Here is a 12,493-nt window from a genome sequence, read left to right on the forward strand (position 1 = left end):
GTCTTGAAACAGAATTTTTCCTATGATGGATGTTGGAGTTATTAATCCCAGTGGGTCATAAAGACCTGCTGTTGCTCTTAGTAAATTTCTCTGAAAATTTTGTGGTGACTTGTTGCTGACTCACTGAGAATATGCTTTCTTCTGAGTTCCATGTCATTAGAATCGTGACTTTTGATTGTTTGTTCCACCTTCCAAATAGCAGATAATTCTTCCAAATTAGTCATCCACAGTGACAGTGTCAATTTGATTTTATTCTTTAGCGAAGATAACTTAACAATATAGTGAGACTAACCTACTTTCTGATTCACTTCCTGCACTAAAGTCACCCATGTACATATTCTTATGCAGTAAGGCTGGTGCTCCAGAGAACTGCGATAGATAAGTGTCTGCTAGTTCATGAATAGTTGCTGAAAGCAGGAGCAGGAACAGGCTGCATGTGAGGCTGAAAGAAAGACATGAGAATCAATAAATTGTCCTTTAGATTGCATCAATGTGATCTTCAACCTTGTTATTGTTGGTCACGTACCAGAAGAAACTAGTAAGATCTCTATTGTCAAGACAAAGAGAGCTGCAGGAAAATGTAAACAATGTCAGCAGTGACTACAAGGTGTTGCAGATGGAATCTCAAAAGGATCTCAATCACTTCAGGCAACAAGTTAGGCCTGATTTCTAAAGTCTCAATAAGAGAGAGTGCACCTCGTTTGTAAGAGTAAGAGAGGGTGCACCTCATTTGTAAGAAGAACCAGAAAAGACTATCCACCATTTTGTACTCCCATGTCTTGTTTGCTTGACCAATTGATGAGGCAAATAAAATAATTTGCAGGATTTTTGGTAGGAGCCAACTCCGTGTGGTAGTTTTTAATGTACTCCAACATTAACTTGCCATAAACAACTCTTAGGTCAACATTTCTACATAATATTTTCCTAAGGCAACAAAATGTCACTTGACATTGTGAAAGTTGTTAGATAGAAAAACATTGGACGGTTGAGGAAGGCGAACTACTCATCATTGGTTTACAAGCATGTACATTGCATGAAACTCAATGCCACCAACTTCTTCTCTTTCATTAATCATTCTTGATCGGTGTTGATTTCAGTTGATTCTAAGTCCCAAAAGCTATGTGTAGCGCCATCATTCAGTTCTCCAGCAGCTAAATTAACGAGATTAATAGTTGCATATTTAGCTAAAACACCTAGTCAGCGCCCATTGTTGATCCACCTTAGTTCAGAGAGCAAAAACGGTAGACATGGAGAAACGTGCATTGGCACCGCATCATCCACTATTTCCCAGTGGTGATCTGGACCAATAAATAATTCAGTGGAGTCTGCCAACTGTAATTGTTCAATATTTTGATTTATCTGGACTCCTTTCCCCCTCCAACCTCTTCCTTACCCTGGTCCGATCCACCTCTCCTCTCACTCTCCCCTTTGGTTCACCCTTCCCTTTCCTCCCCCCCCCCCTTTCCTTCCCTGGCAGCTCTCATCACTTCCACTCAAGGAACTGCTCCTCCTCCTCTTCCTCCTCCTTGGCCAGAGAAGAAATCCCTTCCTCTGGCTCCTGCTAGGGAAGGGGTTCACTCTCGGGACACCCCTCCCTGGCATTCTCAAGATAGGAAACTGCAAACTTGGGACCCATGCTCCAAGGCCCCCAAAGCTGCTCACTCTCTGTCCAATCCAGACATTGCTGCCACCTGTTCTCTTGCTGATAATATCTCTTCCCTCCCTTTGAGGGAGAAGAAAAAGCAGTGCAAGTCCAAGGACAAGGCTTCCCCGGTATCCCAGGGGGCTTCACCCCTCCTTCTCACGCTGAATTAGACCCTTCCTATCCTCACCAGTGATGAGCACTAACCAGATGATATGGCTTCCGCTTGGCTTCTTTATGTCTAACCTGGACTCTAACCACATGTAATCCAGTGGAATTGCAACAGATATTACCACCATTTACTGGAAATACAACAACTTGTTTCCACTAATTCTGCATTCTATCTTGTTCTTCAAGAAACACATTTCTTTTATGACCACTTTCCAACATTTCATGGTTACTGAATGTTCTGTCAGAACTGTGCTGGTCCTGATATAGCATCTGGAGGGGTCTACACTTTTATTCGCACTGATGTTAATGACTGGATCCCCCTTCATACCAACATAGAAGCAGTAGTGGTACGATTGCGAACAACCCCAACAATCACCATTTACAGTGTCTACCCCCCTCCAGATGTGCCATATTCTTATATTGGACTGCCTATCTTAATACAGTAACTCCCACTCCCATATCTTCTCCTTGGGGACTTCAATACACACCACCCTCTTCGGGTGAGTGGCACTTCAACAAGTAGGGGTCTTCTAATTGAGCAACCTATTGCAGACTTTCACTTGTGTCTCCTCAATAATGGTTCTCCTACATGCTTCAGTGCTCCTCATGACACCTTTTCTGCCACTGATCTCACGATCTCCCCCCTTGCTCGTGCAGCTTCACTACACTGGTCACCCCATGATCACCTTTGTGACAGTGACCACTTTACAGTGCTTCTATCATTCCCCTGACGCCACCAGGCAGACAGGCCCCCATGTTGGGCTTTCCACAGAGCCAATTGGGCTTTATATGTGCCTGCTGTGCACTTTGACATCTGTCTCTCGGAGTGCATTGATGTGGTTGTGCAAGACGTCTCTGTCACTATTCTTCATGCCACTGGCACTGCTGTCCCCCTATCCATGGGTCCACCTTGTCATAGTGCAATACTGTGGTGGACCAAGGATGTAGGAGCTATCATGGACAGCTGATGAGTGCTGCAATGATTTAAATGACACCCTTCACAGACTAACCTTATTGCTTTTAAACTTCTCCATGAAAAGGCTCACAATCTTACTAAGCAGAGTAAAAAGGAATCCTGGGAGCACTATATTTCCTCCCTGGGGTTGTATGCCTCTTCATCTCAGGTTTGGTCCAAGCTCCATAGCCTTCTGGGCTGCCAGCAACAATCAACTATCCAGGGTCGTATTCTACAGGGTGCTCTGTGTACTGATCCATCGGTACTTGCAGCACACCTCACGAGACACTTTGCGGCAGTATTGGCATCCTCATCGTATCGTGCTACCTTTCTTCAGCAGATACAATGAGTTGAAGAATCCCCCCTCTGTTGCAAACCTCACCAAGCTGAAACCTATAATGAATATTTCACTGAATGGGAATTCTTGCAGGCACTTAGCTCTTCACATGACTCAGCCCTAAGCCCAGATTCCATCCACAACCAGATGATCCAAAACTTGGGCACTAGCCAGAGGCAACATCTACACAGGGTCTTCAGCCACTTTTGGCTCATGGGTGCCTTCCCCTCACAGTGGCAAGACAGCATAGTTATCCCCATACTTATGTCCAGGAAGAATCAAATGTCTCTTGGCAGTTACCGACAGATTAGTCTGACTGACTTCCATTGTAAACTGCTCGATAGGATGCTTAGCTTTCAATTAAGTTGGGTGCTCGAATCTCAGAGCCTTTTGTTCCCATATCAATGTAGCTCCCAGGAAGGATGGTTTACAACTGAACATTTACTCAGATTGGACACAAGAATCCAAAAGGCTTTTGCTGAACTCAGACACCTTTTCATGGTCTTCTTTGACCTACATTAGACATGCAACACAGCTTGGTGGCTTCACATTTTAGTTACCATCCATAACTGAGGCTTTCGTGGCCCCTTACGATTTTTATCCGTGAATTTTCATCCCATCGACTCTTCTGGGTTAGAGTTGTCGCTCTACTCATACCCCTCAGATCCAGAGAACAGATCCCACAGGTTTCTGTGTTAAAGTGTCACACTCTTCCTCATCACCATCAGTGGGATTGTAACCTCTGTTGGGCCTCTGGTTACCCCGGCATTGTACGTCAATGATTTTTGCATCTGGTGCAACTCCCAATTGGTAGCATCTCCTGAAACCCAGCTCCAGCATACAACGGGCATCCACATGGGCCCTTTCCCCACAGCTTCCACTTTTCTCCCTCCAAATTGTGATTTATGCATTTTTGCCATTGACATGCAGTACATCCCAATCCAGAACTTTATTTAGGCAACCAGCGCCTAGATGTTGTAGCACAGTTCCATTCCTTGGGCCTTATTTTTTATATTAAGCTGACATAGCTGCCCCATATTTACCACCCGAAGACTACCTGCATGCGGAATATGAATGCTGTCTGCCTTGAGGCCCACTAATTTTGGGGTGATGACCATGCTATTCTTCTCCATCTTTACAGTGCTCTGGTTTTGCCCAGACTAGATTATGGTTGTCAGGCTTATGGCTCAGTGGCTCCTTCCACTCTGAAACTCCTTGAAATTGTTCATAATTATGAGGTGCATCTGGCTGTTGGTGGTTTTCGCACTAGTCACATTTACAGTCTCCTCACAGAAGCATGGATTCTCTCTCTACAAATACGATGGAGGTAGCTATTTGATGATTCCCTGACCATTCTGTGTACCCCCATCCTCCTTGCCAGCGCGGGGCCCCTCCCTCTTAGTACCCATCCTCGGGTGGGATTGCGGGTTGGAATATGTCTCACTTCCCTCCATCAGGGGAGGATGTCCACCTCTACTCTCTGGAATGCATCCCGTGTATTTCCTCTTGCACCCAGCCATCCCCCCCTCCCCCCCCCTCCCCTCCGTTCCTGGGATGGTGCCTAAACCACGGATTAGGACTGACCTATTCCAGGATCTCTGTCACCCCTATGACATTCTGGCATCTTGTGTGTTACATTCTTGGAAAGAACCAGGTGCTGCCATGTTCTGCACTGATAGTTCTCAAATGATAGCTAAGACAGGATATGCTTTTACCTCTCCAACTGGCTTGGAACACCATTTACTGCTGGGACCATATAGTGTGCTCGCAGCAGAGCTGCTAGCCATTAACAGGGTCCTACATTTTGTTACTCATGCCTTTCTTCACAATGTTTTAATATGTAGCAATCCAGTGAGCAGCCTGCAGGTTACAGATCGATGTTACTCTCGTCACCTTTTGGTCTCTGCTATCTACAACATTCTCTCTGCCCTTCGCCATGCCAGCTGCTCCATTGTCTTTCTCTGAGTCCCAAGTCATGTGGACATCCTGGACATCCTAGGGAATGATCTGGCTGACCATTTGGCTAGAGAGGCAGATACTTGCCCCCCCCCCCCATTTCTTATAATGATTCCAGGTACTGATGTGTGGATACACATCAAATCTCTCTTTGCCAAAAAGTGAAATGACATCTGGTGCACTACAGCTCTCCACTGTCCTATGCCATCTATGCATCAGTCATACTAGGTTCACCCATTGTTTTCTTTTTCATAATGAGCCACTCCCAGAAAGTTACTGTGGAGCCAGACTGACGGTATCCCGTTTATTTCTGGAACATCCCCGTCTTTTGGTCCTTTGTTCTAAGTATAGCCTTCCAGATTCCTTGTCTTTAATATTAGCAGACGATTCATGGATTGTTGAACTGGTCCTAAGTTTCCTATGTGACAGTGGAGTTTATTTTTGGTTATAAGGTTTTACTTTACTCTTAGAGCAGTGGTAGGTTGGTTGTGGTTGGGGCCTCTATTTGCATTTTCTGTGTTTGGGACCTATGAAAACTCTCCCTTGCAAAGGCTGCTCTTTCAACCCTCTGGTTTTAGATTTTCTTACACTATTATGCCTTCTGCTGTGTGTGTTTTTAGTTTCTTCATTTTATAGTTTGATCCCTCTGACTGGATCCATCCACTTTTAGTGGACACCTCTACCTTACGCAAGTAATTTTTGAATCGCGGAACTGGTGACCTCACTGTTTAGCCCCATAATCCCCTCAGTCAATCATTTACCTTGATGTCTGTGGGCACAGTTGCATGTTTTGTGAAGCTATGTAAACTCTCAGAAGTGTTGAGCCTAACATGAGTATTCTTGTATGTGTTCCTTAGCTTGAAACATACTAATCTGTGAAGCATGGATGTCAAAGGAGATTCGAATGCTTTTACTGAGTATTGATAACCTGTAGGTTTAGACTTTAAATCAGATTTTGGCAAATGAATGTGGATTGGCTGCCTGCATCCAAAACACAATGTCTGAATCAGCTTTCACCTGTGGGCCCTATTACAAACACACGTCATCTGAAGTTGCATGAAACTTGAGCATCTCGTGATGACATTGCCCTCTGAACTATTAATGGGATGGCTTAGACTGGTTTGACACATCTCAAATTGATTGCTGGTGAATCCTTTTGCAGTGAGAGCAGGTGGATCTTCCTATCTTTGAAATGTCTTCAACAGTGTGGCCTTGATTGAGACAAAGAAAACACTGATTTCTTGATCTTAGTATCTTGAGGTGCCCAGGGATCACTATCTTTGTAAAAAGTGCAGTATAGCTTCATGGTATGTGTGGCTTTGTGGTTCGAATGACATTGTGTGGAGTAAATGTTGAGAGCAGCTGCAGCAGGAGCTAATGTGCCCAAGGACCAGATGTGCTTGTGTAGGGATGGAAGAGAGTTGAAGCATTTGAGATGTGCTGCTACAGAAGAATGTTGAAAATTAGGTGACCTGATAAGGTAAGGAATGAGGAATTTCTCTGCAGAATTGGCGAGGAAAGGAACATATGGAAAACGCTGACAAGAAGAAGGGACAGGATGATACGATATGTGTTAAAACATCAGGGAATAACTTACATGGCACTAGAGGCAGCTGTAAAGGATAAAAACTGGAGGAAGTCAGAGATTGGAATACACCCAGCAAATAATTGAGGTAGTAGATTGCAAATGCTACTCAGAGATTTATTTATTTATTTATTTATTTAGTATCCAATAGATGAAAAAGTTTGCGCATGGGAGGAATTCGTTGCAGGTTGCATCAAAGCAGTGTTGTTAAACTGTGAAGGAAGGGGCAGCTCTTCTTACAAGAATTCCTTGCAATATTTAATACCTTTAGTGGTGTGTCATCTGAATATTATTCTGTTGTGGATACTAGACATGTGATAAGACATCTCTGATGAGATCGTTGTCTTTTGAAACTTTGTAAGTCTTCAAGAGGCATTGTTGTTATTGGCTTTCAAATTATACATTATGCATGCTGTAAAAATATTCCACTGTTCCAGGTAAGCAGAGATCGATGAAGTGAGGCAACTCGTTGCTCTCCAGAGATGCTTGTGCCTGCCACAGGCAACAATTGACAAACAATTTTAAATTAAATATGCACAACCGTACGTTCTTTTCTTGGCTGGAAATGACACTTCCTAGTGTTTTTGTAATGGCAACAGCAGGCTCAGTGTGCTGTGGTAATTTTTTTGTCTCAGCCACAAGAGCAGTGGGCAATGTCAACAGTCTTCAGTGTGGCTACTGTACAGCATGCATTTGTATCATACCCTTTAAATGTTGTAGCAACTCTGTCCTCCATCAGTGGCAAGAAGTCGGCAGTGTATCACCCAGTGATAGCCCATGAGCTCCCAATTCCCAGGTTTTGGCACAAGAAAATTTTGCCATTGAGAAAGTAAGGAAGTACAAGCTAATCACACTACAATAACAAGACAAGTGATGATATAATACAAACATTCCTACAAAGACAAATTGCTGATGACATCTATGAGCAATGTCACTGATCTTCCACAGCAGCCTTGGCAAGATCTACATTATGTTGCAAGGAGTTGCTTATCACTGCAGGTATGGTGTCCATGAATTGCAAGGCAGCAAGAAGACACCTCCTCATGTGAAAGAACTGTGTAGCATTCATCTGCTTTATTTCTTCATTTGTTGTCCTCAGTGTCGATGTACTGTGTTGCTACACTGGCTGAAAAATGGGTTGTGGAAGTACAACACCGACTACTTTAAATGGTGTAGCCAACAGGTGCACATTCGCGTTTCACTGTACTTTTCTTTCATTGTTCACAACCCCCCCCCCCCCCCCACCCCCACCCCAGTAATACAGAGTTATATGGCCAGTGCACTGTTGTTTAACTTTCAATAAGCCTCATTAATAGGTTGCAGATGGACATCCACATACTGCTACAATAGTTTCCTATTGGACACCTATGAGCAGTAAAAGCCTAACCACATAGTTCACATTTCTTGAAGAATAAAAAAGTACATATGGAAACAAGACACTGTCCTTGTTTTAATACAAAGCCTAATTGTGTTACACTTATTTCACAGTTAAGTTGATGCATTGTTGTTGATCTAACCAACACAGGTTTCTCGTCTGAAACTCGGCAGTGGACAGACTGTCTTGTGACCAAAAATCGGGCCCTTATACATCCTCACAATAAAATATACTAAAACTACATATTGTTCAAAGTTAAATTTACAGAAATTACAATTAAAAGTTAACTGATTAAATTACCTGAATACATCAAAAAATTGGTTCTTTTTAACAGTTTCTTCTACTACAAGAGTTAGGCTGAATTATTTGTTTGAATCATGAAATTAACAAATATTGTTACACAGACAATACTTTTGACAAAACTGTTAATAACTTTGGAATTAATTAAGGGCTGGCTTTGCTAACATGTGTTTGTATAGAGCCAAATAGATCCTTTAAGAATACTATTAATTGTTCCTCCAAATGTTTATAATTAGTACAGAATTTACATTTGTTTATACATCAACAATAGAATTTAAGTTACGAAGCAATTACTGATTTCACCCGATAACAAAAGATACTAACTAGGAATAGTCGAAATAAGTTAGAAAATAAATTACCTACATAAAACTAAGTACAGAATTAGATGTGGTGTTATAGTCTTTAAAACTGAGGGCCAACCTTTCTCTCTTACCAAAATGCCAATTATACTCATGCATGTTAATGATAATTAGTCAAAAATGAAAAAAATGAAATTTAAAGAGGCAGATGCAAAACAAGAGGGGAAGTAAAATAATACCAGCTTGCTTCTTATCAACTACCAGCCTTAGAAATGGCGTGAGTAGAAAAAGTATAATGAATTACTTGAATAGAAGGTGTCCAGTTTCAGGAGAAAGGAGTGCAACATATCTTGGCCTTGAGACCAGACTGTAAACATGTTGTAAATAAATCTGTGAATCTGAATTAATTGGAGGTTTTAGTATGTCTATGGCGAGCAAGGATTCCCCTAGATTGCCCATAAATTATTCTGTATAGGAATGTACTGTGGAATGGCCATAGCTGTAATGTATTGTAGTTTTAACAGAATCACATGGTAATCTTAACATTTTTGTAATGGTATTTGTTTACTTTTGTAAGATTTACTCTGTTTTATGAATAAGTTGTGCATAAATATATGTTAAAATACAAAATTTACCTAGTAGTTCCAAATATTAACTACACTTTCATTTCTAGAGGAGCAGAACTTTCATGGCAAGGTTGTCCAAAATCATATTCGCAGAAAGTTAATCAGATTTCTGTGGATGTGGTGAGTTGTAATGGAAATGAAGCCTCACTGGAATTCTGCCATCTGTATCAAAAAGCAAAGGTGTCTCACTTAAATACACAAGCAGCTGGGGTGAAATGTTTTAGAAATAGAGCTTCTGTATGCCAACCAGGTGAAATGAACTATAACAATTCTTGCTACTCTCTGATTGCTGTTCAGAACAGGAGTGACATTAAACAGTTTGGCTTTGAAAGAGCATTAGAGTACTGCAGTGCTCAAGGAGCAACTCTGTTGGATATTTATTCTCAGGTATTAAGCATGTTTATCATATGATACTTGATAAAATGTTTCATGATCAGAAGTATTGCTCATTTCATATAAATATGAGGTTTGGAACTTTAATAATGGTAACTTTTTGTTTCCAAATGATACAAAATAGATGCATGCTTTTGAGTTTTACTGTTCTTCAAAGTAGTCACCAGTTTTGTGTGTAACCTGTTGCCAGTGATGTGGAATCTATAAGTTTAATTTAGCAGTGCCAGTGGTGTTGATGGTGTGAAATGGAGTAATCTGTTGCCCAAAGAGTCTCTGTAATCATTTTGAAGTGAAAGCAATAAAATGCTTTCTTCAACTCAGGAATCAAGTCAAAATCATGAGGTCTTAAGTCTGTGGCATATGCTGGATAGTATAGCATTTTCCCATCACATCTGTCAAACAAATCAGTCACACCTAGCGTTGTATGCACCCAAGCATTCTCCTGCAAAATGATGGGTGATTTCTGCAGAAAGCATTGCCACTTCATTCTGAAAGCTGGTACCAGATTGCATTCCAAAAATAAACAGTATTACAAGGCAATGACAGTCTGCCATTGGGGAATAGTATGTGATAAGATAAGATCAATACAGTCATACACCAGAATCACAATGTCTTTCATTTTCAGTTGTTGTGGTGACACTTATGATGATGCCATTCACTTGATTGGTGCCTCAGGTGTGGCTCATACCATTTAGCCTGTATCTCATCCGGCATAATGATAAGGCACAAGAAGGCCTCTCCTTCATGTTCCTAACATTCCAGGTGGTTACAACCAGCTTTGTATTGCAGCCATTTCTGTCAAATCATGTAGAACGAGTCGTGAGACAGTGACACCATTTTTCACATGCCCAAATTTCCTTCAGAATGTGAAGCACTGTCATGTGCATTAGTCCCGTCTCCTGGGCTGGAATCAATCACTTTCCAATAACACAGTGATACACTCTGTCCATCATAAGAATAAACATGATGTAAACAAATACAAACATGATGGTTGGTCAGAAGCTGTAGCATGCATACACTGGTGTTGTTACGCTCCTGGAAGTAGGTCCTACTAACATATTAAATATCTTATTACTAAGTTACATTAAATGAATCTTTAAGATATTCTAATGTATTGCCAGCCACAGACATTTTTCTTAATCACTTTAGCAATTTAGTTTTTATTTAAAAAATTGTGTACAGTACTATTGTGCTCTGATTGTAGCGCTGTTAATACACAGTATGAAAATGGCAAAGGCTGCTTCCTGCTATGTAGTGAAACATGGTTAAAAAATGTTGAGAAATATGTTGTTCTTAATGTTTTTCATGAATTTACATTTAAAAAATCAGCTTGGATGTTTTCCGAGGGGCTGTATTTGCTACAGTTGAGTTATAAACACATGTTGGATGGATAGCTGAATCGCTAGCATAGTGGATTGATAATCTGGTACAGATCATGGATTGCTGGTTCAAATCTCATCATAATTGTCTTTTCTTTTCTTTTTTTTTTTTTTTTTTTCTTCATTCGATTTGAAATACCTACATCTCGTAATTGTAAAATTCATGATCATTTTTATGAATAATGCACATCTTGTTTCTTATCATATATTGCTTCAAAATTCTTGTTTTCATTTCAAATATAAATTCTTAACTATCAATATTTTATGACAGATTGTCAATAAAGGTTGTTTAAATTAAGAAAATATAAAAAACAAAATAAACCAAATGATTTGGACTGTGTTCACTGTTTTATACCACAGATGTAGTCTCATATGAACCAGACTGATAAGTGATGTAGAAAAATGAAAAACAATCATTTTTACAGCATCGAGCTCACAGTACAAATGCTGTATTTTTACATTTGCCACTGCACCACTACAATATGAACCCAACAGAACTGATTTGCAGCCAAGTTAAGCAATATGGCACTAGAAATAACAAGAACGTAAAAGGTGCCAGATGTACTGGAACTAACACATGCAGCATTTTGACATGTCACTGCCAAATGCTGGCAGGATGTACAACAGCATGTCATGAAAGAAGAGGAGAAAATGCGGCACCTGGGTGGCTTCGTGGATTCTGTTGTTGATTGAGTTGTTATCAATGTAGCAGATGATAGTTCCATAACTGAAATATATTTCTCAGATTCAGATAAGGAAGGAGCTAAGAGATTATCATATGACTGACTGTGATTAACACCTTCAGTAGCTTCAGTAATCAACAATGTGGTGAAATGCCTGCAGTATGCTTTTACTTCACACGTAGCTCACTCAGAAAAGTTACCCTGTGTTTAAGCTAGGTATTTTCATCACTCTTGTTTGTAATTAGAATATTATTTTAGATGAGAACGAGAGCATTTTATGGTTTCCATCTAGTCACCTAAGAAGTGTGCGGTAGTGCTGGAGTTTTGCTGAATATTATTTCAGTCTTTTTAAAAACTAAATAACATTTGAAACTATATTATTTCTCTGCTCATCTCTTTTTATGTCTGAAGTGCAACTGTTCTTATCATTGCAGGTTAGTTGGACCAGCAGGGTGGCCAATGCTGTCCGTTAAATGTGCAATTAAAGTTGTTGTCCTGCATTATCACTCAGTCTATGTGCATATAACACAGCATAAAACATATCCTTATGATTGTACTTCACTGCACTGGCTACAGCTTGGCTTCCATTCCATGTGAAATGAAATTCAATGAGATTCAAGCAAACATGGAAGAATACATGGTGTAATTTTTACATCAGGTTTATTCTTACGACGAACGCAGTATAGGAGACCATTCTTACTCATTGACACAGGGATAACTTGGTTGATGAATGTCCGCCACATTTTGGCATTCCTTGTTTTATGCACCTTGGCATAGTTCTAATGCAAAGCA

At 40.6% G+C, this 12,493-nt stretch overlaps 1 protein-coding gene across 3 annotated transcripts in view; it reads left to right on the top strand.

Moving 5' to 3' along the window:
• The window catches only part of LOC126248967 (serine protease svh-1-like), a 455,562-nt gene that overhangs the window by 130,867 nt on the left and 312,202 nt on the right, over positions 1–12,493 (top strand). For all 3 annotated transcript variants that reach the window (XM_049950539.1, XM_049950521.1, XM_049950530.1), the window contains one exon: positions 9,294–9,633. In XM_049950539.1, coding sequence (XP_049806496.1) covers positions 9,294–9,633 — 340 coding nt within the window. The remainder of the gene's footprint in view (positions 1–9,293; positions 9,634–12,493) is intronic.

The sequence above is a fragment of the Schistocerca nitens genome, chromosome 1, assembly GCF_023898315.1.
Source record: "Schistocerca nitens isolate TAMUIC-IGC-003100 chromosome 1, iqSchNite1.1, whole genome shotgun sequence".
Taxonomy (NCBI): domain Eukaryota; kingdom Metazoa; phylum Arthropoda; class Insecta; order Orthoptera; family Acrididae; genus Schistocerca; species Schistocerca nitens.